Raw genomic sequence first — 27680 nt, forward strand, 5'->3', positions numbered from 1 at the left:
ACGATCGGCAACTATTAAAATGAGCCACGAGGCTTGAACAATCGTATCACCTATTCCCAAATTGTCCATTTTTGTTTACAAGCCGGAGGAAAATTAGGGAGAACTTACTGTACCCCGTCGACGCGTTCATCGAAAACGGCTTATTACGAGAACGATCGAGCTGTGTCTAAACACAGGCGATTATTAGGCGAAAAGTCGTCTAATAATCGGGTTCCAGTAAACGAATTGTTATTGTGCGAACAGTGGCATCGTAAGGGTTCGATCAGCCAGGATTGATTGATGTCCGTTACGAAATCGATCTCGACCCATCCTTCTTCCGCCTCGTTCTAGGCGACACAAGGCTAAGGCCGGGACCAACGAATGGTAGCACAGCCTAGGGATCTGTTGTCAGTGAGTTCTGCGAGTCGGTGATCGGAGGAAGTCGGGCGCGAGGCTGACCGTCGCGATCCTAATCAGTTATCAGTGCACAGTCGTCGAAGAAGAACCGACCAATTCGGTGGTGACAATCGCTCGCATGCTTGAAAAACGTTGCTCCTCGACGTCCTTCGCTTCATCATCCTAATCGGGACCGATCGAATTTTGTCGCTGGAACAAGGGAGACGATAATCGCAAGGTGAGAGTTCTCGACGAATTTGTTTCTTAACCCTTTCCAGGGCACAGTATGAATTTTCAAGAACATTACGATTCGATAAGAATTTTCAACTGGCTGGGAAGCGTCGTTTTCAGTGCCTATGAAAGGGTTAAACTCCAACGGAACCCGACGGTTGTCGCAGACTTGTTCTCGCGAAATTAGGGGATGCTTCTTTCGCGAACCGCGATTATATTTCTATCGGCGAGGACGAAACGGAGATATTGACATTCCTTTTACCGCAGATTTTCTGTTACTTCGCAATTTTCTGTGCGCTGCATCTCTGTGTCGGTTACAATAAGTTCTTTCCAATTGACGCTCAGATCCTGCCCAAAAACGCTGGTTTTCATAGTTGTTGACAATCTATAATGTGACCACAATCTACATATATACTATGTATTATATACTATACCATAAAAAAATATCGTGTGCATAGACACCAATCGGAAGGTGATAGAGCAATAAGTAAGTCACCGTTCGACCAGGCGAGCAGCAGAATCCACATTATGATAATGGCTCCTTAATTACGTAATCCATTAACGTTGTCGATGTTATGACATTGCTACTTCGGTACCAGGTCGATGGTCAAGATGCAGAGTTTGTTTTCTTCGAAGCTTTAGCCTAACATTAGTCAGCGTTATCTATCCCGAGGATCGAAAAATGCACCGGGAAGACATTTATGTGATCACCGAATGGAGATTTCAGCTGTGAACTGAAAAGTCGAACGCCAAAAATAAAGGCGCAAATACGCGTCGATCAATTAGCAGCATCCTTGTACGGTTCTCCCCTCAAAGAAAGAATTGCCTAAGCAGTCTCTTAAAAATTAGGTTCTACCGCAACCGCGAGGAACACGTTCGGCGGATTTTACAAGAACAACTCTAAGAAAAACATCGCTCCCAGTGCACATGATTCTGTTGCCAACGAGCGTAATCGGTGTCGGCGGTATTCGAAATGTTAATTAAAATGTTACGTGATCACCGGAAAGCCATCGGTTTGAATTCGTTATACAAATATCAAATGTGTAAACTTCCGCCACGCGTAAGTACTGGCCTTTGCCTCCGAATGTCCTTAATTATCATGCCGAAGAATTTTATTAGGATTTAAACGACAGCGTTGATTTAAACGACAGTGGTTACAAAGTCTTCATTTTTCCTCTTTTTTCTTTTGCCTTTCATTATCGCGCTACCGAAACTATGACGTCGATGAAACGAAAATTGCAATCGCAGGTTACAAGTAAAAAAGCGCCAGCCTTTTATTCGGGAGAATAACAAGAAGCTTTTCTATATCGACTATCTGTATGTAAAATAAAAAACCGACTTTCCCGAAGTTGATATTTATTTGGTTCTCAGATTCGCAGATCTATCGCGAAGCTGATTGCTCCCCGTTCGAGATTACGTATAAGACATTACAAATGATGTTTAATTGATCACAGAAGATCTCTCTTCGGTGTGTTTTACAAAAACGCTGTTCTTCCAGTCTAACTGTGGGCTTCGAATCGATCGTTCGATGTTCGGCGGTAAACGTTGCACGATTTGGTATTCCAAGCAGTGTTTTAGTGCCCTGCCGAGTCCGTGTTTGAATTTTACATAAAAACAATCGTTAATTATCTTTTCTTTTTGATAACGCGTGTTCCAATGCTGTCGAAGGTTGTACTTGATATTTTATTTTGCTGAGGTTGTATAATGCTCCAACCAACAGCGGCCACAAATTTGCCAACAGATCTGCCACAAATCCATTTAGTTGCATCATAATAATTCTACTATAATTGAGGTACTCCAACGACTTCATGACGTATTCGACGACTTCTTTATCCCGCGCGATCATGAATTATTAATGGAAAACCATTTGGATTAGATACGTGAAACTGGTTTGAGTCGCAAATAGCCGGATAAAACACTGGAAATCCTAGACCGAGAGATGATGGGATCATTTCCATTGGAAATTTCGGTTGACATCACGGCTATCAACGTTTTCTGCAAAGGAACTGTAGCGTTGCAAACAGCGTTGCTCCGTATAATTTTGTAGAGAATTTAGCGCAAAATTGTGTCGATACAGATTTTATGGAAGAAGAATGTCCGATCTCGAAAGTACCGTGATAACTGCAACGTCTCTTCACAAGAGACGTTCTAGTGCAAATGATCAAAGTGCCGCGTAAATGAGAAAAGGTGACGAATTTCGACACGCGATTAGCGCTCTATTAAAACGCGAAAGAAAGAACGCGCTGTTTCGTTTACACTTGCAGCGTGACCTGATGATGTTTATTTTACGCCTGGCATCGAGATGCGGAGTCCTATACGGGCAAAGATTTCGCAAATCTGCAGGAATCCAGGTTGGGCGCATCGTTTATCGCCTTCGTACAGGGTAAATCCGTGTCGATCCGGTTGTCACGAGGAAAGCAACACTTGTAACAACGTGCAACCGCGTTCTCGCTCGCATCAAGTCCATGTTCGTTTATTTGCACCGGCCACAATGGTAATCCATCCGATACTTTGTTCGATGCAGTCGAGGAGAACAAACCGAGACGGTTTGTCTCGTGTTTCCAGTAATAAATCCGCGTTATTCTCGCCACAAGGAACGTCGATGAAGAGGACGACCAGTTTGATCAAGCGTAGCAAAATAATCGCTGAAAATTACTACTCCGCAGCTCCGGTAAAAAATTTATCTGCAATCAGAATTTATCGCAATTATCATAGAGATCCGTTGGTCCTTGAAGATTTCGTTGTATACGCGAGTTTCCATTGTGCAATGGGAGGCCACCCCGGGCCCGAGCGAGACCGCTTGCCGGTTTCTCGAACCGGCCTGGTTGCCCGGATACGTGCTCCTTTTAAATCGAGTCGGTGATTTTTGTCAATGTCCCGATCCATACGAATCGCGCGATTATATGCGCACGGACAGGTGATAGACCCCCAACAGCGGCGAATAACGACGCCGCGTGCCGATTTCACGAGTCGTGATGAGACCGTCAATGGATGCCCGCGAACGGGAATGTCGCGGGACCGCACACGCGACAAACCCCCGATAATCGTTCTATAATGTCTTAACAGCACCTCGAGCCGAGCGTTCCATTAAAGACACGCTTTCATGCGAATTAAACGTAGCCAGGCGATCAAACTCCACTGGAACGTTACAGTTTCTATCTTCCAAGCTGCCAACTTCGTTACTCAACCATTTAAGTATCATTGGCACGTTTACGGCACGTTTCGTAACGTCTGTTGCATCATTTTTTTTGCAAAGTTTATTTATTATGCGAACGTGCTACCAATCTTTAGACGTCCGTCTCCCAAACTCTGTCGAATCAAGAGGCGTTCTTTGCGCGCGCAGATCGACCTGTTCTCATAAAGCTAATTCAGTAGAGGCGAGTTAATCAGCAAGCAAATGTTATTCGACGCTAATTATTCTCTGCAGCACGACGAATATTTCTTCTCGCAATAGATGAAGATCTTCATATTGTTACAGACATGAAGATATTTGCGATTTTGATATTGCTATGGTCGCACTTCCAGAGCATTGTGTGCAGATATATGTTTCCGATAATTCACATGTTCAAACCGCCTCCATTACCACCGATCACCAATTCGTTATTGAAACAGAGTGCCAGCACATTGGCTAAGAAAGTCAGAAACCAAGAGGTAAGACTATCCCGTGCACCTACTGCGAATCGTATAATTCCGTTTCTCACGCTTCTAATTAATTGTTGCGGCATCGATATCAATTTTCATTGCTCGCTTTAGACACAGAAGCCCGAGATCCCATCGTTCTTTATCCTATCGCTACAATCGCCGGCACTGCATTCTCTAATTGCAGCATTATTCTAAAGTTTCCTTGCTCGTTTCTACCATAAATGCATGAGCATCCAGTGTCTACGCTTTAGGTTCTCCGGATTGGGTTCTCTTCCTCTAGAAACATGATCAAATTTCATCCCGCCTTTCGTCCTATCCGCTACAACAAATATAAATCAGAGATTTTGTAAAAAGAAGTAGATCTATCGAACAACAATAGTGAACTCTTGCAACTCGGTAATTTCTGATTTTTCCACTTAATGAAACAAGCTGTCCAGCCAAACCCTAGTGCGAGCATGCATCGACCGAATCGAAGAGGTGAATCCTTTCCTGAACGCAATAGTCGAGGACCGATTCGAAGAGGCGCTGGCAGAAGCGAAGAAGTGCGACGCGATGCTGAAGAGCGGAGAAGTGAACGCTGTCACGCTCGAGAAGGAGAAGCCGCTTTTCGGCGTGCCCGTCACCATCAAAGAGAGCTTGAGCCTGAACGGTACGAACCGCGAAGGGTACCACCTGGATCTGAGACAGAGAAAGAGTGTGAGAGATAGGAAGACAGGTTCTAAATAACATTCTATTTAATCAGGTATGAGCTGCGCAGGTGGCAACTTGGCTAACGAAGGTCGAAAAGCTCCTAAGAACAGTGCAATAGTAGACATGGTGTTGAACGCTGGAGCGATTCCATTGTGCATTACCAACACATCGGAGTTATGCTGTTCCATTCACAGCTCGAACGTTCTAACTGGAGTGACGAAGAATCCATATGACACCAGGCTGTCCCCTGGAGGATCCTCGGGCGGAGAGGTGAGACGACTAATTACTATTAGGTTGATGCAAAAGGAATTTCGATTTTCCAAACAGACAGCTTTAGAAAAACGAAATTACGTTTGCAACAACTCAAATTCCCTATGTCGGAGCAGTTCTTTGAAAAGGGAGCAACTATACACGATTTACTGCTCCACCATTCTCCAATTGAAAATCCAGCATTGCCTAAAATATTGGAAGAAGCTTCAATTCCAAGTTTAGAATCTCTCTTCAATGATTGCAGGGAGCATTGCTTGCTAGTGGAGGGTCTGTGCTCGGCTTCGGCTCGGATTTACTCGGTTCCATAAGAGTACCTAGCCTTTTCAATGGCGTCTTTGGTCACAAACCTAGTCCAGGTAAGGTTTTAGGAGATCTCTGCGAATCCACCATCCAAACAAGTCTAATTATCTCTAATCGTCTCTAATCGTCGCAAGCGTTTCTGGAATCGTATCCAAAAGTACACTGGCCTAAAAGTCAAGGTTATTAAGTTAGTATCAGACAAATAGAATCAAGAAGATGTTCGGTTTTAGGAGAAACATAGTGTACAATCATTGTTTTGTAACAGAGATGGGTATCTTTCGATGTCTGTCCACTGAGATAATAGAAGTACTTTGTGACAAATAAGAATTGTTTCCAACTGCAACGAATAGTTGAAGATATTTAGTAGATCGGTGGAAATAATGTAATAATTTCCAGCAACTGGTCCGCAGGAATAATTTCGAACGAGGGACATTTTCCCTATTCCACTGACCCTACGTTCATGAAGATGCTGGTTGTTGGGCCGATGGCGAAGCACGCTACGGACCTCCGGTTTGCTATGAAAATCCTCACGCCGAACTTGAGCCAGACGTTACGTTTGGACGAGCCCATCAACCTGAAAACTATCCGAGTATTTTACCTGGAGCAGTTCGATAGTATCTGCGGCATAAACGACACCACGCAGGACATAAAGGACAAGATCAAGGACGCTGTGCGATACCTGAACGGGATCGGGGTGCACGTGGAAGAAGTAATACCATGATATTCTAGGGTATACAAAATCGATGAAAAGAGATAATCTTTTCACGAGATAGAATCCTATTCCAAATCTGTTTATTCGTGGGAGGCGTTTAATCATTTAGTCATTGGTATTCCAGCTGCCGCAAGATTACGTGAAGAATATGTACTTGCAGTTCATGGCTACCTTCGGCGATATCAAATTTCCTACTGTGGTGGAGACCCCGAAAGGTGACATGGTAATACTATCGTTTCATTAACTATTTGATCGGCTACTTTCCTCGCAAACTTATAAAACTTGGTCTTGAAAATAGAGCTCTCTGAAATAATCACCGGATAATGTGGTGAATATTCTATTGCTTGAAATTATGTTCGAAGAAACATGATCATTGGTGAGAACCAGAGGTCGTCGAGCTGTACGATTGCTGATTTTATCTTCACAGGCAGCCCCGTCGGTGGTCGAGTATCACAAGGGGTGGTTTGGATTATCAAAGTATTCGGCACAATTGTCGTTAACCAGGATGGTAGTGGAAGCAAATGGATTCATGTCGTCGCAAGATGTACAGGAAGTGCTTGCAGAAAGAGAGTTCCTTCGTAAAAAGCTGGACGTAGGTCAATGGCAGTCTTAATCTAATTATATCTCATAAAATTGAACGACGATATGACAGCTTGTTCGTTTTATTTATTTTAATCGTTGTGTTCACAGACTCTGCTGGATGAACGTACCGCAATTATAATGCCGACGTACGCGCAACCCACGACCTACCCTGCAGAAATTGTCCTGCAAACTGATTGTGCAGTGTACTGCGCGTTCTGCAATTTTATGTACTGTCCAGCGACCCACGTACCAATGGGATTGAACGAAGACGATCTACCTGTTGGATTCCAGGTGACTGATTAAGAATTGAATCGGATTGAAAACCGATTCGAATTTCAATGAAATACCAATTTAGAACCGTATCGATCCAAAGATTGTTAGAAAGTTAATTGAGAACAGTTCTTATTCGAGTGATCAATCAATTCTAATTCTAAGATTGTTTAGAACTGAAAAATAATTTCAAAGCTGACCGAACAATCAATTTTACGGTGGAATAAATTTTATAATAATTTCTAAATTTCAGGTGGTGGCTGCCTGCAACCAAGATCGTATTTGTCTAACAATTGCTGAAGAATTAGAGAGAGCTTTCGGTGGCTGGGTGCCACCCCCTAGTTGAATCAACGTTTCAACACGTTTTATGATTTTTAATCGGACTGAATTCAATTTGTTTATAATATAAATGAAACAGGGGTTTGTTTCAGACGAAACATAGTGTATAGAAATCATTTTCATTGACAAGTACACGGGAATCATAAAAAAAACATGAACATCATAAAAACGCACCGGAAGCTTCAAATTACAATTGTAATGTTCATACTAGGATAGTGAAGATTATGTAATTATTTGGTAATTGAATAAAGACTACTTGGATTAATTGATGTCGAAAAAATTGAAAGAATAAATTGATATCGAGAAAATTGAAGGCATCATCGGACGTTGACATTGAACACACTTTACTGCATAATAATTAAATCATGCAATGAAAATTGGTAATTCTAAAGCTTACCCCGACAATATTTGTATCCACGATGTGTATCCTCCTCTTCTAAAGATTGCACGCGGTCTCGTTGGACGCCTTTCCAGATGCGTGTAACTTTATCACACATTTCTTTCTTAACCACTCAATCACATACACACACAGTTGCATGCACTCCAGACAAGCTAGAAATAAAAGTAAGCAGAAGACGATACAGCTGATACAGTAATGATACAGACAGAATATATACATATATCATAAACAATTTTCGAGTGGTACCAAATACATACTTCTGATTTGTCGAACGTTATCTACGGGTCTACTAATTAATGAGACTTGATTCTATCATTACAATTTCATTGCACAAATTTCGATAGTTAGAAGCATTTGGTACAGTTCGAATATATCAAACTTAATAGTTCGAGCATTTAATAGATTATAAGTTTGTATTCATTTTATTGGCGACTCCAGTTTGAAAATCATAGTATTAAAGTGGCTTAACGATAATGGTAATTGTAAAGGCATTAACAACACTCTAACACTCTAACAGAAGAATACTTCACCAGGGTCTATAAAGAGCATCCCGCTAATGAGAAAGCGATGTGATAATTATTATTTATTCATACTCGAACAAGTGATACACACACACACACACACACTTTATTCGTCGCGACATCATCGATGCCCGCCACAGCGTACCTACGATTCATATTAAATGTGCAATGATGCATAAACTGCGAATTTCCACGTAAATATCTGACGCCTCGCAAAAAACACTATAATTAAACAGTAGCAACTCTATAAAGGTTCCAAGATCTCCTTTAATTTTGTACAACACAATTTCGAACATTCTGTGCTATGATAGTCCCACCGAATGCGTGAAATCCGCAGTGTGTTTTAGCATAATAAAACAATCTCCCCTAAGTAAGTATTCTCGACAAAGTTCTCTACATAATCGAGAAACCATCACTTATCATTGTAAAGTGTAAAGAGTTACACTATCAGCGCTCTATCGTTCTCAATATTACAAATTCATACGAAATCCAATGAAATGAGATCTTTATCTACGCTGCATTGAACAATTACAAAATTCTACGCACCAATTTGGCAATACTGTTCACTCGAATAATAAGAAAATTTATCGCGCCGGAGCCTGGCTGTGGTCTCGACGATGAATCGAAATACTGTGTTACTTCACAACGATCTATAGATCCGTCGAAGATCTAGCTGCTTCTGCACTATACCGCGAGCAACAACAATCATCGGGATACCGTTGTCTGTTTTATGAACGTGATCTTTACCGCGAAAGGCACCGATCGTTAAGGCACTGTGCTGTGGGTTTACCTTCGTAGCGGATCCACGTTGATGAATACAAAAGTTTTTAGGATCTTAGCAACTGTATATTAATATCCTCATTTCCTACGGTCACAGGGTGGAACATACGGCTTCCCGCCGTTCTTCTCCCACTCGCGGTTGAACTCATGCTCCAACACCTCTGCCCCACGTTTTCTAGTTAGTCCTGTCTCCTCCAGACTTAACTCGCACATCTGCATGTCGTCGATACCTGTGGCAGAAGTTTAGAACAGTAGCAAAGCGCAAATGATGGTACAGAGGGTGACTCAACTAGAATTTTAGCCACCTTCAACTACTATGAATTACCTGCTACTAATAGAATCGGTGCCTTGTCAGGGTGTAGTTCCATCTGTCTGGCCACGTACTGACCATCGAAGTGCGCATACCACCATCCTCTTTTAATAATAGTAGGGGGATTTTCTTGCTGGATGACTGATGGTCTCACAAAAGGAATTCTGAAATACCGCTGGGAGGACTGAGGTATCGACTGTTTGATTGGAGTCCTGGGTGTCTTGGCAGCTGGAACAGACATGAATTATTTGCACTGGCTATAGCTATAGTGGGTGGAATTAGTAAACATTATTTAATATCTGGACACTGTTTAATCCTGCTGCCAAATACTATATCCAGTTAGAATGATTAACCAGTGTTGTGTCACTGAAGTCGCATGCTTACCAGCCTCCATAATGGACTTCGGAGCTCTTTCATTCTCATCCATAGTGGTTCGCCTACGATTTCTTGCTTTCCACGCGTGATACACCTTCAGTCTTCGATGGAATTCGTGACGACAAGCCTGAAAAGATATGCGCAATCATTAGTGTGCTAATTAGCACACTTATCCAAATCATTGCTTGATGAAAACGAGCGGTACTTACCTCTAATAACTCGATATCGCAAGAGGTGTTTATAGCATCCCGCAGCTCCGAGTACTTCCATTTAGATAAGTCGTATTTCTTGTTGGCCATGGCTGCTTGGTTGTTGCGCACCTGCTCGGATCTATTATAAAAATAAATGAATACTAGTAAACAGTTTGCGCGAACCAGTATAATTATGAAACCATTAAACAATCTGACATCTCGTTCCGACAATATGTAGAATTGAATAGGATTTTTACATATTTCTTCAAAACGCTGTCATAAACGTTTGAGACATACACGGTGAATTATGAAGAACGCATTAATGAAAATTGTCAGAGATGCACATTCTTTTTATATTTTAAAGTTCAGCCTACATCTTGGTCTCTTCCCCAGGATTCATCGTGTATTACACATCGACGTAGAGTATGTCGCTTATATGTGTAGAGTACACAGATCATGCGAATAAATGCCTAGAGCGTTTAGTACGAGGAAGATCCGTGTTAGTGAGTTAGTAACGTTGCACAAGATTGTTCATACGGGTGTTAGTCGTACGTGCAGTAACCTAAACGAGTATTTACGATACCTTGCTAGTTTGTTGTTGATCGACGGTACTCGTACATCGGAACCGCTATACATATTTAAGAAAATAAGATCTTATTGGTTGTTCGAAAAATCGTTACTCTTGTTAAACACTGACCGAGTTTCTTTTTACAGAAAAATTCGCTATACTTTTCGTTGCACCTTTTTCTACCGGTCTTGACGAGAAGATCAACTTTCAAATGCAAAACTGATACAATACCTTCGTACGGGCAGTGGCGAGTCATCGACTTGTCCATTCGATTCCTGAGCCAGCCTAACCGCCAACTCGTGATCTCTTCTTTCTTGTTCAAGTAGTTCACGGTATTTGTTTTCTTCGAACTCCTCTTTCTCCATTTGCGCCTGAAGTATATTCACCTCTTTAACGTTCAGTTAGCAATGCTGAATTTTCAAGAGGAATAAATCAAGTACCTGAAGAACAGCAGCAGCTTTCTGGTCTTCTTTCTCTTGTTTCTTCTTCTGTTCCTCCTCAGCTTTTCTCCTCGTTTCGATATCGTGCTTCTTCCTTCTATTATCCTCCTCCTCTCTCTTCTGCCGTTCCTCCTCCTCCTTCTTCTGTTTCTCATACTCCAATTCCTGCTGGATCTTCTTCAACTTAGCCTGTTCTTCAGCGATCTTCTGTTGTTTCACCATGTTCTGTAGGGACGCCATTTGCTTGTTCACCTGGTTGACCAGATTCGTGTAAAGCGAATCTATTTCAACCGGTCTCATCCTCTCGTTGTCCTTGATCCTTTTGATCGCAGCATCCAAATCATCGTGAAGTCTCTTCAAATCGTTCATAGACTTCTCACGATTCTTCAGTTGCTTCGACGTCTCCTCCATGCCGACCAATTGCGTCCTTAGATTCTTGATTTTAAGGGTCCCTTTTATGCGAGGTCGATGCTGCTTCTTGGCTATGTACATCCTTACCGTTTTCTGCAGAATAATCAGATGGTATCTTCGGTAAATGATCTTGTTCTTCAGTTTGATCACAGACAGAGCGCAGAATTGCATCTTGTTCCAACGAGATCTCAGCAACCACTTCTTCACGTTGGCTACCAGCTTCTGCAAATTCTCTGGATCCGACTTCATGATCTTGTCAAACTCAGCGAATTTTCCCGGCTTGAAGAACACTCTGGTGATGCCGAACTTGAAGTCCTTCTTGTTCAATTTCAAACTGTGAAGCAGAGCCTCGCAGAAGAACCTAGGCTCCAGTTTAGCCAACTCTGGTGGCAGGTAAGATTTGTACATGTTGTAGAGCTCCTGGAACGGAACTCTGCTCGGATAACCATGTTCCATCAGCTCCAAAACGGAAGTCATGCCGGAACAACGAAGCTGCCCTAAAATGCTGTTTCCGTCAAAGTGGTGGGACACCATGTCATTGTTCGGCTTGATGCAACGAATGAAATTTGTACCATTGCTCTTCAGCTTGTCCATAAGCTCTCCCAATTGTGTCTTGAATTTACTGCCAACGCTAATGAAGGTGAGCTTTCCCTTTTGACTGGAGTTGTTTGAGAACTGTGTTCGAAGGAACTTGTTGTTGCTCTCCTGAATCAAGGCTTCCAAAGAAGCGTGCAAGGCATCGTTATTTTTCTCAATGAATTGATTCGTTTGGTAGCAAACTCCGCCGGCATAATGACGGATCACAAATCCTTCGTCGTCGCGTATTTCTCTGTGGGCTTTCAAACGTGACGTTCGTGGTAAGGTTATTCTGAAGTGGCCGTTCCATACGCGATGAACCTCGCTGGTGAAATGTGCGAAGCTATGCGTAGGCAATTTTGATTCTTCGTCCAGCAGACTGAATATTCCCATGTTCTTCGACTCGATTAAATCTATGCAGTCTTGATTATCCACATAAGATATCTTGGGCACATTGAGGGACTCTCTCGCATAAAGATCTTGCTCATACTTTAAGATCCTCTCGTTGAAGAATTGCTGCAACTTCTCGTTGCAATAATTTATACAAAATTGCTCGAAGGTGTTCACCTTGAAATATTCTGTCAAATAAAACATTAAAAATTACTACTTCAAGAAATTGAACGCGCTGGCTTTTTCGTATGAATTAAATTCAGTATTTACCAAATCCTGCAATATCCAAAACACCAATGTAATAGCTGGAGGCCTTGAATGGAATGCTTTTATTGATACGGCCAACGATATGGTCGAACAGTTTGCTGTAAATAGCCTTGGCCAGAGCATCCCTGGCATTGTTGGCTTCGTAAACCTTCAATGGTACCCTGAAAATGTTGCACGATTAAAGAATCAGCTAGTATTAGTCCCACTGTACTTCGTGGAGTATGCAAACTTACATGATGACGGTTCCTTTGATGCCACCGCGGCTGGTTTGCATAACCTTGGAGACCAAAGCTTGCCTAAGCTCTTCAGGATCAACGCCCAACAACTTGGCGGTCATTATCACTGCCTTTTCGGAACTGGCGCATATCCTCGATCCACCCTTCGTGTCCTCAGGGTTGTCCTCGAACATGATATTCCCCAGATGAAGTACTGCGGCCACCATTGTATAAATTTCCATTCTTTCTGTCTCGGTTAACCCCAATCGTGTTAACGCCTTCAAAGAAAATAGGATTCAGAAGATACACAAAGTTAATGGATATTCTTCTCATGTTATCAAGAATGACATGTTTCGGTTCCGTGACAAAATATAAAAAAGAAATCAGTTCAGGTTGATAAATGTGCCATGCTTTAAAAAAACAGAGGCGTTACCGTTGCTCTTTCCTGCGTTGTACAAAGATATCCAACAGGCAAAGAGGAAACAAAATGAAAAATCAGTGTGTGTTGGAAGAAATACAGTCTTAACATAGTTGCGGTATAGTAAAAAATGTTAATACTCAAAAATCGAACAACAGAAGGATCAACTGAGCAAACTACTTACCTGATCAATAGCGTTGAATCCCTCGACATCATCCAGAATCGGATCATGCAAGCTACCCTTATTCCCTTGGTCGCGACTTTTCTGGACATCGTTCAACTTTTTCTCCGACTCCTCATTGCAGAAGTACTGTGTGCATCCATTCTTCAGGTAGTAAAAATCATCCGGTTGCGTGATCCCGAGTTTCGCCCGAAGCTCGGGCGGCGCACCAGCACACATCATGTAGAAAACATGATAATTTCTCTCGTCAGAACTTTGGAGACAGACTCTGGACTTCTCCAGAAGATAGTGGGATATGTAGCCGCCGACAACCTGACATTTCGAGTCGAAGTGCACCTCCATAAACTTGCCGAAGCGAGAGCTGTTGTTGTTCCTCTTGGTCTTGGCATTGCCAAACGCTTCCAGCACAGGGTTCGCTAAGAAAATATGGAAGTTGGATAAATTCTGGATAAATAGGTGCGACGACTAATTAAAATTTACCATCTAAAATCTTCTGCTCGATCGGCCCAGCTGTGGATCCCCATAAATCGCACAGATACCGAAGCAGATATTTCGTGGATTCAGTTTTGCCAGCTCCAGACTCGCCAGAAACGATGATGCTCTGCGACTGTTTCAACACTTTCATGTCTCTGAACGCTTTGTCAGCTGAAACAAAACTCATTGTCAGTCACAAGACCGTTTTCAACGTAAAAGAAAGTAGCCACGATCAGCTAATTACATACCAATAGCAAACACATGCGGCGGCGTTTCTCCGAGTGACTTTCCCTGATAGGACTTGATAGTTCTCGGTGAATAGAGATCTTTTACTTCATAATACGGGTTCACCGCGATCAAGATATTGGCGACGTAAGTCTGCGAAGAGATTTCACGAAGTCAATCCGCGTGCTCGTCAAGCGTGACGTTCATATAACCCGAAGCAATATTATTATATCACTTACATATATCCTGTCCTTGAAGTAACGAGTGCGTACATTGTTCAGTAGCGTGGCCTCGTTCAGGTACATCAGAGCACCTGGGAACAGGAAAATCAGAGCAAACAGGTGAAAGTGAAGTCTCGAAACAGATCCGCCTGGAGAATCACACGGGGATTCGCGTTCGCAAAGGAAACGACGATAAATCTTGGCTACTGTTCGCGCGAAATGTCTTTCGCGATTATATCTAGATCCCTGGTAATTAACTGCGGTTGTCTCGCTGATGGTATCTGGCGTCTACAATCGATAAAAATAGTCCCACACGGGTTGGTGTGCCATTCACGCGAACAAAAAATATATCTGCAATTCACTTCGTCACCGATTGGGATCAGTAGGATTTATAACTGTACGAGCATTTATTAACTTATCGATCCTCTGAATTCTTCGAGCTAAACGATGGAGACTCTCTGGCATAAAAATCAACTGGAAAATTACAATTGTCTTCCACGTCTTTGGTGTACTCCCCAGCAGGATAAACCTCATCCAGGGGACAGGTGCGCTGAGGATACTTCAGATCGAGTGGCATAATGAGCGCATCCCCATCGACCATGTCCACGAACTTGCCGATTATGAAACCCTCTTGTGGGTCTCGAACCCACACCTGCTGGTTCTCCATGTCGGTCAATGCTCTGCAACCATACAAGAAAATATTTAATTAAGCTGCATAAGACAATGGTACAGGCAAGATGAGTTTTTAAATTGCTTGTAAACGGTTTCCATGGGGTCTAATGGATTGTTTATTGAAAGGGAGGCTCGGACAGTCAAAAGATTAATCAGCCGTAGAATAGCTTTGGAAAGTCCGCTTCCGTTCGGCTAAAATGCGAACAAACAGATCCTCCCACGGGTCGCGGACTCTGGTTTGTAAGGAATTTCCCTTTAGATTTGTAATCCAGCCACCGGAAACGAAAAAATCGTTGTTCCTTTCACCGGATGTCTTCTCCTAGTTTCAGAGAAAGTTTAGATCTCGGTTACTGCTCCAAACGGCCCTCGTTTTCGGCATATAATGAATTGCATAATTACGCCACGCGCGGGATCAACGTAATTGCGCACACGTGACGCGTTAATGTTAATCCGGATCTTCGTGACTGGGATCGCTGACGACACACCACGGATTAGTTTCTGAGATCGCGTTTTAAGGTACGTACGACGAAGATGAAACTTTTGCGCTCGAATGTCATCCCCGAGTCGTCGCACAATTATTCAAGGGAACTTCAACATTATTAACACTGGTTTTACCAATTATTCTTGTGAAACTTGAAAGATAATTTTAAACTAATACTTCAGCCGCTTTCGTAAAATACTGTGAAATTAAAATTGTCAATGATATCTATCGATTCATTTGCCAAAAAATAGGGCGCAACTTCTTATGCATAAAATGGAAAATAATGCCTCGGTAAAATGGAAAAGCTGCTAGACGAAAGAAGTGTCTCTATTTTCGAGTAAAAAAAAACAGTTTGAACAACTGTTCCATTCTGCGAACAGTGACATCACCTCTACTCGGCTCGGATGAACGAGGCTCCACCGGAGTTCAAGTGCAACGCGAACAAAGTAAAACAAAGTGGTCAACGAATAGAGTCTATCTAACAGAGTGCAAAGAAAACGGTTCAGTCGCCGCTACTGGCTGTCTGTCTAGCTGGAGATTAGACGTCGCGTCGGCCGATCAGGTTGTGCCGCGTTATTGATAGAAGAAGCAACAAAAGTGCCGCGCCGTGAAAGCCGTTCGCCGGGGATTTAACAGCGACCGTGGAACGATTCGAAGACTGGCCGGCCGAAGGACAAGGCAGAAACGAGGAAACGTTGTACAGAATTATCCGACTTCGCACAATAATTACGATACGGTTCGATAACACCTCTCGCCGCGAGGCGAACGCAACTGCGAACGAAAGTTTCTCGTGTACCGACTTTACGGACGGTACATAGAACTGTTAATTGGTCGGCTACCGAGCCGTTTAGACCTTGGCGAACACACACATACTTGCGCAAAATTTCTGGACTTTATCTGCGAGATATCGCGATCGAGATAAAACCGGCGGTGACGGAATTGCGTAGCTGTGCGTAACGATTCTTTGCGATTCTGATCTCTCTCTCTCTTTCTCTCTTTCTCTCGCAATACGCAAATTGAGCTGAACTCCGATTCGGATTATACAAGTGCAAACATGTGTAAAAAAGAACGTGTGCATACACGTATGCAAAAATATGTGCCAGAAACGCGTGCAATCATGTTTGCAAACATGCGTACAAAATACATAGTACCTGCGACGGACCGAAATCGTTCGAAAACTGCCCCCGCGTACGTATCTGCGCCTCTAAACGCGTCGAACTACGACAGGGTATCGAAGCTCGACGGAACATTTGCTCTGAGCGAGAGCATAATCGGTCTAATCCGGTTCAAGGGCGTTCTCGCCCCCCAACTGAAGCCTCTCTAGAAATCCGAATTTCCGGATTGCCGAAGTTCGCGGGCGGTTTTCTTCTCCGGCGCGGCGCGAAAAATCGATGATCCGGGGCACAGAGACGAGGAAACGGGAAACGGGGATCGCGGGATATAATCGTCGGCGCGAGTTATTGTCGCTGGTATATCGTTCGATCGTTCGCACGACTGATCTAGAAAGCGCGAGAAAGGAGCCCGTTTCGGCTAGAGTCCCCTCTGTCGCCGCATTCCCAGCATCCCGTTAGGAGTATCGTAACGGTACAATCGGCCGTAGATCCTTGCATCGATCCTTGAAACAGGAACCGCGAAGTGCAACGCGGCTTCTCTCCGCGGCTATCCCCGCGGCTTATCCGCGCGACGGATCGACCAGCCTGTTTTGCGAACCTGTGAGAAAGAAAAAAAAAACATCCGGAGGCGGTCATCACGTCGGGGAACTGACGAGGACGTTATTAATGAAGACCGATTACCGTTATTCGCAACAAAGTTGTCGCGGGTCAGCCGCACAACTGATACCAGGATCCCGTTAACCTGATTCAGGTGGTTACACTGGGTGTACCATCTTAAGCGCGCAGGTATTTACCGAACTATGGTCGGCGAGAGCTTCCGAGAATACAGTAATTTCTTCCTAATTCGCGCTCAGATCGCGCACAAAGATGGACGTTTTGAGAAGAGGTGATACGATTATTCGAGCCTTGCGGCTCGTTTTTATGGTTGTAGCTTGTAGTAGTATATAATATATAGATTATAGTAATATACATATAGTATATATTATAGTATATAGTATATATTACTATAATCTATATACTATAGATTAGTATATATGTATAGATTATAATAGTATATAGATTATAAATTATAGTAGTATCTAGTATATATAGATTATAGTAGTATACTAGTGTCTCGATTATAGTAGTATATAGTTCACTCGTTGTCTAATAAACTCTGGTCGGACTAAGAACGTCGAACACCCAGTATAATATGCATATTGTGAATAGCGATTGGGCAAAGAAGTGGGAATCCGCGATGGTTCGTTCACCTTGCTCCCTATAAGAAAAACGGTAACACGCAGCTGTCGCGGCACTACGCCTTTCCGCTTTACATTGCGGCGATACCGGATCGGGATACATATGTACGTGTATCCCGTGAGGACAATAAAATTATTAATTATTGCATGTTACCAGCGAGATTCCTATCTACGATAGGATATCTCGCCGATTACGAAACGAGGAATTCGGACGAACGTTGTAATAGAAGATACGGGGAATTATAGTTGCAATAAAACAAGCCACATCCTCTTATCTCTATGAGACAGGATGATCCGTAAACTCGAGTGACTCATTTCGCCGTTGTGTCTCATTGTCGGATGGGTTAAACATGAATCTCATGTTTAAGGAAGATGAATTCGAACCTGTTCGGCTGAACTTGAATTTAAGTTCGATCGTTGCGAATTGTACTCGCATTTCAAGTCGGCCCGTTCAAAGTTGAGCTCGACTAATAACTACAATCGGAACCTCAATGATAGAATTTCACTTACAAAGTGAAGCAACGGCACGTCGCGTTCACCCTCTATCATCGAGAACGATTGGAAACCACCGGCGACAAATTCCGGCGGCCTTTTTGTCCGCCGTGGAATAGCAGCTCGTATGAAACGGAATGAATGAATGAATGAATCAGAAGAGGAAACCGGAAATGGCAGGTGTAGCGGTCCCGACGTTCGGGAACGGGGGTGACACGCGTCAGTGGTAACGTGCTCGGCTAAATTCGAGCCCCCTGGATTCGTCGGACACGAATCAACAAAAGAAAAGGACGCGCGCGACGTTCGTTCGTTCGTTCGTCGTACGACAATGAAAACATTATCGAGGGGGACACGTATCTGCCGTGACTAGCGCCGGAATACGAAAGCAGATGCGACTGCACTTGACTTTGTTGCTATTCGACGAGACTGTGTCTAGACGTTTTCCTCTCGACTCAACGTCCACGAGATCCTACGAGAACCGTGCGAAACGGTCAGAATCATCAATGAAAGTTAATTTTATTCGTTTCATTTGTTGTGCTACCAGCCAGTCTGACGAAAAACCGTCTCGAAGAAAAGCTCAGCCAGTTTCTGCTCAGCCACAGATTGCGACAGAGAAAAATTCCGAGAAACCGAGGTCCGAGGATCTCCTCGAGGATCCAGGACCACGATTCCAATAATCTCTAAATAATCATCCGCGCAGTCTGCGACCGAGATTCGTACACGTTTAGCGCGTCCCTTGCGAGTTGTTAACCGCGACCGGTTCAACGTTTCCCGCGGATCGCATCGCCGTCCGCGGAGAAAGTATGCACCGTCTATCCGCCGTCATGGTCAACGAACCCGGGACAGCTACTTCACCTTCCGCGAATCCGCTCATTACGCATTACGTCCACGCGTTGCGTAGCTACTGTGTAATTAGACGTTACGCTCCCGCCGCGCCGGTTTCGTAATCCTCTTCGGCCGCGATTCGTCCGCGGAACCTGGCCAGCCGACCCGGCCGCCGTTGTCCGTGCAAGTGCACGTGGCGAGCCCTCGAGGAAAGTCGAATGCAGCAACAGCAGCAACAACAATGACCAGTTGTTGCCTGCGCAAGCCCGCGAACTCCGTTGCAACTCGGTTTCTATTGCGGTCCGATGGAAAGCAGAACGTGCGCATCTTTCGGGATCTTTCGGGATCGATTAGCCGAGGCTACCTTCTTCAAATATTTAGGAATAGCATACTGCACCGTTTGAGCAACTGGACGTATCTTTTCGGTGGGGAGAAGCTGCGGGAGGTGTAGCGGTCCGAGCGCAAATCTTGTGTAACTGGGCGAAGAAGGTGTTTCGGGAGATGTTGCCCGGTTTCGCGAGCGTAAGCCGTTCTTTCCGCAGTGTTTTGCCAGGATAAATGCGCCGTTTAGAAGCACGGATCAACCAGTTAGCTGCGGCGCCTCCTTTTCAGAGCGCGCGCCTATACGCGTCGCGTATCCGACCAGTCTGCGGCTTACGTTGCGATTTCGAAATCGTGTTCTCTAAAAAAGAAGAAAAGAAAAATGAGAGGAAAGAAGTGTTTCAAGTGGTTTCTAGCTGTCGCGTTAGATTAGCGGCTCTTATCTCGACGAAAGATAAAACAACGCGAAGATAGTTCGCATCCTTGATTCGTATCCTTGAACGATTCGATGCATCGCGCGAGTACAGAGAGAACGCGTGACAACGAATTCGACTGATTGCGTATCGCGTATCGCGGTTTAATCGAAGGGTTTTTTTTAGAAATCAGCGAGCGTTCGCAAGAAGATCTGGCCGGTGCGAAGAGGACGCGGCGCGGTTGTTAGGAGAAGCGAGAGAAAAACTGAAGCAAGACGAAAGCGGACGAGGAGGAGGAAAGAGTCCCGTCATCGGATTTACAATGGAGATTACATTAGAATGGAGAGCGTTGCCACCTCGAGCCATAAAGCAAGGCCAACGACCCGTCCTCCTCCCTGGACAAAAAAAACGGGATCGACGGAAAGGGAAATCCCGCGAGACTTCGAAACAGGGTTTCCCGCAAAGTCCGTGGAACCGACGCGAATTTCCGTCGCTCTTCCGATTGCACAGTGACACGCCTTTCGAGCCGACTTTCTACGTAGAAATATTGTTTATATCATCCAATCTCTACATCAAACTATACTTTTGTAGGAACATATATTTTCGATAACTTGAATTCCCTCGCGTAATATTCCACCGAGTCCACTCGAACGGATCACCCCTGTACACCCCGGGTGTACTGATCACCCCGGATCAACACCGTTCTTAGATTGTGCACAATCTAAGAAACAACGTAACACAATTCGTTCGCAGAAATGTTTAAAGCGGCTATCTTCGTGATAAATCATTCGAAAGCCGTTGAAGTGCCGTCTATCTAATTTCGATCGATTAAAACCGTATCCTTGTTGTTGGTTGTTTACAAAAATATCAAAAAATTTCCACGAAATTCGATAATGGCGAGTGCTTCGGAAAGCTTCGAAATAACGTGCAGCGCGTCGATGGGATCGTGGATAATACTCGTTCGATAAATGTACGCGTAAACATCGACGATACACGTACATAGACACACACGTGTGTTTCGTTAATAAGAAAAAGTAGCTGCTATCTGAAAAGACGCGTTCACGATTTATTCGAACTCTCGATAGAGCGAATTTACTTTCGGATCGTGAGTTCTGATAAATCCGAGAAAGCGTGCAGCGACGCTATCTATCGTTCCGTCGGATGCTATAGCGGTGCACCGGGGTCCAGCAGCAGGGATTACGGGCGCAACAAGTGCACGTCACGTTTGTTACTGCGATCACGTAGGTACTTGCGGCGGTATCATCATCTCGCAGCCAGTTTAATATTAATTGGAACAACCTTCGCGCGATCCTCGTCATCGACCGCTTTCGACGATTAGATTGAATCGTGGGATGTGATTTCGAGCGCTCGGTGGCACACTGGGCTATTTAATCGGCCGCTCTCGGCGCACCGTTCTTCTTTCCACCGTTATGCGGACACGTATGGAAACAGGGCGTCGTGTGCACGTCGAGAATACAGGCTGTCCCAAAATTATTGTACAAGCGGGAAACGAGGGGCCCCCGAGGTCATTCCAACTCTTTCAGATTCGACAGAGAAACTTGGCATCCAGAGAAGCGTTTTTCTTCGGCGTTCTCGTTCGATCTGTTGAATGGTAAAATTTGCGTCTATATAAAACTTGATCGTAGATTCGCAGATAACTATGTACCTCAATTGTTCTATTGATCGTGCACTCATTTTTCTCAAGCACATATATGTACATGTAATACATACATATAAGGTCCGCACCGCTGTACGTACAACAGCGAAGGTGGGCGTTGAAAAATAGGGGACTGCAGAATCAAAACGGCCTTCACACTAACCCCGATGGCTTCGCTTAACTATAACAGAGCAGTTTCCAAGTCACCGCGCGCCAAAAAGCTCCTCGTAACACGGCGACGAGAACGGCGCAGCGAATTTCGCCGTTTCGGGCATTTCCGTTCGATCATCGAAATTCGAGCCTGACCGTCGAAATTCGAATCCGAATCCGACCGTTCGAATTTGAAGTTCGTTAGATCAGCCCGTTTGGAGTCGGGATCCGAGCCCGACAACCGTTAACATCAGAGATTTGGATCCGACCGTTGGAAGTCGGACCGTGGAATTCCCGCGTGCATAACTGTCGGGATCGAGATCTGCATTTGAGATCGTTCGTTTACCCCGGAGACCGGCACGCTTGGAAACCGTGCTCGGCGAATAGAATTTCAATGTCGGAGCGTCGGGCTTTGGACACGCGATCTTTGGATTATTTCGTTCGAAAATCTGCATACTGTAATCGAGCAGCACGGGCACGGGGAGAGCTCGTTATTAAACGCGACGCCGAAGATCCCGTTCCGTTGAACACGTTGTTATCTGATCGCGCGAGCCTCTCGGATTCGCGCAGCTACAGAATATGAATTAATAATGAGACGACCGGGGGAGTAGGTGTTACGCATCCGTTCGAAGTTTATGGTCACACGAAACCGAGCCAGGGAGATCCAGTCGATAAAGCCGACTGTTTATTGTTCATTTGCATCTCCGGAAGGCCCTTGGCCGGGCCCGTACACGATCTCGCCTTCGATTCGCCGGCAATCAGCCGCGATAATTACCGCCGGTCTGGTTACGCGTTGCGTAATCGAGGAAAAAAGGATCGGACGCTCGTCTAGGCGTGTGTATTCGATACAAGATGCACAATTCAGTGGGAGAGGCAAACTGAGAGAGAGAGAGAGAGAGAGAGAGAGAGAGAGAGAGAGATTTCTGCACGCATGTTTACACACATTTTTGTACACATGTTTGCACTTGTTAATCTAAATCAGAATTCTGCTCAATTTGCATATTGCAAGAGAAAGAGAAATAAAGAGAGAGAGAGAGAGAGAGAGAGAGAGAGAGAGAGAACGAACCACGTAGCTCGGATGACTCATGCGAGCAAGACCGTCCGATCGGGAACCTCGGTGAATCGTTAGCCTCGGCTCGATGTCACGAGCCACTACTAAGAACGCGCTCTGTTTTGTTCCGTTTAATTAAATCGTCAGCTGATCGGGAAACCGGCTCTTCGTTAACGCGGCTCCCGCGGCTGCGTGAATCGAGAGCCCGTCTCTCGCCACGGGAACCTCTCTTACTTAGCTTAATTAAAGGGAGCCAAGATGGTCGACGACTAACCGGAGCGATCTCGCGAATCTTAAACGGATTTATCAGCATCAGATATTTATTGGAAAGTTCTGGCATTGAAAAGTGTATCCGAACATTTTCCTTCGACAGAGTCTTTATAATTGCAGCAACTTCGAGACAAGAACTGTGCGTGAAACCGGTCTTTTCGACCACGTTGGTAGGTTTAGCATTAACTCGACGAAAAATGTAATTCGATTATGAGTCATGCCTCGCGGAACGAATGGCCGGAAAAACGAAGCGGCCTCGTCGCAGAGATCTACCTTTGAATTTATCCAGGAAATGCAATGTTCGAACGCGAATGCTCGGCTCAAACGAACCGGAATCTCGTAACGCGATATCAAGAGCAGATGCGACCGACCGACGGAAAAACTCATTGTTTATAAATAAGTGGTCGGTAATCGGTGCACGGATCCTCGCACGACATAGGCAGAGCAGACCAAACGAGCTTTCATCACGCACCCAGTGAAAGAGAGAGAGAGAGAGAGAGAGAGAGAGAGAGAGAGAGAGAGAGGCCGGGATTTTCTTCTCCTTTTTCTACGGTGGCTATCAGATACACTTACAGGGGAACGAAGGCGCGCGCGATTCACACGCTAATTCACCGCGACCGGATCGCCCTTGTTCCCGCACCTGTGCATCTTCGTTCCACTCTCCTAATCCTGTTGCAACTGCAAAGAAATATATGTATCATGCGCTTTACAGCGTCACCAGACGTCACCCATTTCAACCAATTATAATTGAATACAAAGGATTATTGTAAGAGCAGTTCGTTAATTACAGCATGCTCGAAACAGCGAGCTTGCGCGACTGATTCCAATGCGAACGCGGTTCCAATCCGACGAACGAACGCGATTTTCTAATTTCATATTACAAAATCACGATTCCGCATTGATCGTTGAAATTGCAAATTTGTATTGAAACTCGACTACGATCGTGGATCGTTGCAACTGCATTTTCGGACACCTTGTATAGCCGCGCGCGTTTCGTGGGAACAGACGGAAGAAGAATTGTCGCCGCGTTATTGTACCAAGCCCCCGGTGCGCATAATGGCCGGTGGCTTTTAACAATACCGATCCGCGGAGCGGGCTGCGGGTCGCCGACGCAGAAATCGCGTTAATTCGACGGGGATTGTCGATGGAGCAGAACGGCGAACTGACCACGCCACGATTTCTTATAAACAGTGGGTCACGATTCCCCGTTTACTTTTCGCGAAGCGAACGAACCGTGCAGAAGAATGTAATTCAATTAGAAGTCATACATCGCGGAACGAACGGCCGGAAAAAACAAAGTTGCCTGGGTCGGTTACGGTTATATTTATGGTGCGCCGTGGCGGCACACGAGAAAACGAAACGTTCCCCGAAGCGTACACGGCGGAGTCGAGGAAATTTTCACGGTCGAAACCTGTGCGTATATCGTGCTCGCCTAACCCAATTAGTTCGGAAGCTAACGATTAAGACGTGGAAAGCCTTAGAGACGTTCGTCCAGTGACTGGCTAGAAAACACAGTCATGATGTTTCCTCCAACCGTTTGTTACCAATCCGTTTCCATCGAAGATATATTTCACGATCGTTCAGACAATTAAATGCACACCGTGGCACATTAAATTGCGCACGCAATCGAAAGCGTTTTCGGCACCAGTCCCAATTAAAACGGTACTTCGAAGTACCTGTTTCGGTGTGCAAGTTCGTTTGCGACCGGTAATGCAAGATTCATCGGTATGCATATCGCATATGTTTCCTTTATCTCTGTTATCGAACAAAAAGAAAGAAAGAATTAAGAAATATTAATTCCATATATCTGCCTGCATCAATGATTCGTGACGCAAATATTAAATCAACGGATAAGATAAATCTTACATATTGAATGTATGTACCGTCGATATCGTCCTGCTATTCGAGAAACTTTCGCAAATACCTCGTGAAAGATTTATCTCTCGTGCGTACGCGTGCGTTTGAGGACACCATGATGTATCGTTCGCGCCGGTTCGATGTCCAAACCACCGTTATCCACCATCGATTATTTTTATAATATCTCCTCGCACTGTTTGTCCGTGTCCGCGCGGCAGACATTTGTAACATGATCTAAGGTTAGAGAAATCGATACGAAATGTCGCACGGCACGACTTCTCGGCATCGATATGCGCGTAGAACGATCCGCGAAGGCGGATCGATTATTCGAAAATGGCGATCAATAGCGAAAATTTCGATTCTCGAAATACGTGCGTAGATGGCGTCCCGAAATAATTCGATCCTCGAAATATAAAAATGGCGTTTCGAAAGAATTCGATTCTCGTGGGAAACATAAAACAAAAAGAACCTAGAACAAAACAGAAAATGTAAAAAAATTCAAGAGAATATGAATTTATACAGGAAACAGAATCAAAAATGTGTCCCAGGGTTGTCGTTTAATTTACATACCTCGCATATTTCGTATTATATTATTCGAAGGATGTATGCAAAAGTATATTGCATATTTCATGTATGTTTATTGCATGCAAATACTGATAATATTTAGTAGATCGATGCACGAATAAGACCGTGAAGGTTACCAAATAATTCTAAAACTATATAAGAAAGAACGATACGTATAGTTGTGTGTGGTAATAATTTGCTTCATACGATCATAAAGATGCAGAACTTGTAACGAAGCTAACGAGAATACCGGCCCAACGTACGAAACATATGTTGCTGTACTTATGACTCTAGTTTACCAGTTGTCCGGTACTCCCGCATGTCACGCATGGGTAAACATAAACAAATCTTTAAACGCATCACGACCGATGTCATCTTATTCGAATCAACGATCTCGAAATGATCGGTACGAATAAAAAAAATCAACGCTTTCTATCGAACCTTTCACCATATAAATCTAGCAAGAACACTGGGTGCAACAAGACTATTCCGACGCGTATATTCGAATGAAATAATTGCGCGTTACAATTACGTGAAAATCCGTGTAGGTAAAATACAAAACAGAATGTCACCTTCCTGAATTGCACAACAGCCTTCGCCGATCACGCGTGTCTCTTTAGATAGCTATACCGTGAATATAACCGAAGCAATAATCACAGAAAATGAAAGTCACCAGCGTATAACGTTGAAAATGATTCGTGACGATGGTTAACGTTAAACGGTCACATCTTTACCCGCTGTTTTGCACTAACGTACACTCGTGCGAATTCGAACTCTATGGAACGACAGTTGACACCGAGCAACGTGATAACGCGTTCACGGTCGGAAACAATTGACTATATTCGTGCAAATATATCGGTGTCCCTTGTGCTTTGCGAACGATGTTGTAGATGCGTGTAGAATGTGTGCAAGGTGTACAAAGAGATATGCGATTCGTGGATAACTCACTCACCGAACCGAAGAGCTGCGACAACACGATTGGCACGACGTCCGACATACAACTGGCGCTTCGCTGCGTCAGTCCCATCGGATCGGCAATTTTCGTTGCTTTTCGGACGTGCCACGCGGCAAGCGGCAATCACCTGGCGCGCCGAGAAAATTCAACCGCGATTATTATCTGTACAACAGGTGGTAATGAATTCAAAAAGTGAAATCTGTTTGCACAGACTTTCATGAATCACAATAATTCATGTTTCTCGCCTGTCAAGACCGCCAGTAATTGCGGCACATTAGTTAGATTTACTACAGAAATTGTACATCGACTGTACTGTATACATCGTGACAAATTATTACGAGACATTGCTAATGAAACATTAAATCTTTCCTTCTAATTCTGATCTAATAAACCGCGTTGAATTTTGCAGTTTTACAAAGTCGTGAACGTTTACAATGTATTCGCATCGATTCATTTTACCTTATCAGATTCCGATCGTTCTGTTTTGTAACCTCGATTCGTTTCTCAATTTTCGACTAGTTGTATAAAGTATATCTTTAAAAGAGAAGATAATAACAGCCTTGGTTATACTAATTAGGAGCAATAAATATTTATGTTGAATATTTCTCGATCTCCTTCTGCAACGTAGGTTGCTGCAATTGACAAAATGGTGACCGTAATTTGGCGACATCTAAAGCAACGTTCGCGAAGTCGTGGCACAGATAACTGTTGGCATAGTAGGGCATGGAAACTTCGTTACCTACAGAAAATCTGTTTCACTGAAATTGATTCGAAAGTAACAGGACAATTGGACATCGTGTTTGCAAGTATAATTTTAGTAAAAATATCGTGAAAATCAAGAAACATGATCTAGACTCAACGTTTCCCAAAGTCGCACAAAGTTAGTTAACCTCAAACGGACTGCATGCAAATGGTGAACGGTGTGCGTCACGACGTACAAAAATCTAATTCCAAATTTTATGACTACATAAAAGTTTCACTACCATTTCCTCGAATGGAAACGTGACCATGGATCACTGCGTGGTATAAATGCTTGCTTTACAATCGAAGAAATTTCTTCCGGTCCACGTTCTCCAAGAAATAACTTTTCCCGCCAATTGTGCCTCCCGGAAGAGATCAGGTAAAGTGCTGTTTCAGTAATAAAATTGTTCGACGTCGATCCTTCGCGAGCTCCATTCTAGTTCGATGAACGTTAACGTAACTTTCTCACAACACTGTGCTCAAAGAATGGGAAGAAAAAATTTCGAA

The 27680-nt window shown here is 44.1% G+C and overlaps 2 protein-coding genes across 10 annotated transcripts; one reads left to right on the forward strand and one right to left on the reverse strand.

Annotated features, from left to right (window-relative positions):
* Positions 1–378: 378 nt before the first annotated feature.
* On the forward strand, positions 379–7676 carry LOC117220460 (fatty-acid amide hydrolase 2-A). The gene is made up of 10 exons (XM_033470441.2): positions 379–613; positions 4085–4257; positions 4678–4897; positions 4991–5208; positions 5453–5564; positions 5919–6217; positions 6345–6443; positions 6648–6812; positions 6911–7093; positions 7326–7676. Exons 2-10 carry the CDS (start codon positions 4087–4089, stop codon positions 7416–7418), a joined length of 1560 nt encoding a protein of 519 aa, XP_033326332.2. The 5' UTR covers positions 379–613; positions 4085–4086; the 3' UTR covers positions 7419–7676.
* A 529-nt stretch (positions 7677–8205) lies between these two features.
* Positions 8206–26559, reverse strand: jar (Myosin heavy chain 95F jaguar). Of its 9 annotated transcripts, XM_033470425.2 has the most exons (18): positions 26430–26559; positions 23630–23734; positions 19592–19876; positions 14861–15054; positions 14393–14466; positions 14177–14306; positions 13935–14099; positions 13458–13870; positions 13289–13300; positions 12874–13133; positions 12644–12801; positions 10997–12561; positions 10788–10927; positions 10572–10616; positions 10007–10127; positions 9807–9924; positions 9438–9650; positions 8206–9342 (listed from the first exon to the last, which is right to left on the reverse strand). In XM_033470425.2, exons 4-18 carry the CDS (start codon positions 15039–15041, stop codon positions 9191–9193), a joined length of 3747 nt encoding a protein of 1248 aa, XP_033326316.2. In that variant the 5' UTR covers positions 15042–15054; positions 19592–19876; positions 23630–23734; positions 26430–26559; the 3' UTR covers positions 8206–9190. The 9 variants fall into 9 exon arrangements, with proteins under 9 accessions (XP_033326316.2, XP_033326315.2, XP_033326317.2 ...); XM_033470424.2 differs by lacking the exon at positions 19592–19876; XM_033470426.2 differs by lacking the exon at positions 23630–23734 and having other exon boundaries at positions 26430–26557.
* Between the last annotated feature and the right edge of the window lie 1121 nt (positions 26560–27680).

Source organism: Megalopta genalis, chromosome 5 (assembly GCF_051020955.1).
Source record: "Megalopta genalis isolate 19385.01 chromosome 5, iyMegGena1_principal, whole genome shotgun sequence".
NCBI classification, from domain to species: Eukaryota; Metazoa; Arthropoda; class Insecta; order Hymenoptera; family Halictidae; genus Megalopta; species Megalopta genalis.

What these genes read in the sequence shown, in the direction of transcription:
- LOC117220460 (XM_033470441.2), top strand. Translation starts at nt 4,087, where the DNA reads ATGAAGATATTTGCGATTTTGATATTGCTATGGTCGCACTTCCAGAGC. An exon ending in GAGGATCCTCGGGCGGAGAG is followed by an intron (nt 5,209 to 5,452) that starts GTGAGACGACTA and finishes CAATGATTGCAG; the next exon opens with GGAGCATTGCTTGCTAGTGG. An exon ending in TCCTTCGTAAAAAGCTGGAC is followed by an intron (nt 6,813 to 6,910) that starts GTAGGTCAATGG and finishes TTGTGTTCACAG; the next exon opens with ACTCTGCTGGATGAACGTAC.
- jar (XM_076521343.1), bottom strand. Translation starts at nt 21,247, where the DNA reads ATGACGAGGATCGCGCGAAG. An exon ending in CAAAGACGTGGAAGACAATT is followed by an intron (nt 14,467 to 14,860) that starts GTAATTTTCCAG and finishes TCCTGTTCCCAG; the next exon opens with GTGCTCTGATGTACCTGAAC. An exon ending in GCGATATCGAGTTATTAGAG is followed by an intron (nt 9,925 to 10,006) that starts GTAAGTACCGCT and finishes ATATCTTTTCAG; the next exon opens with GCTTGTCGTCACGAATTCCA.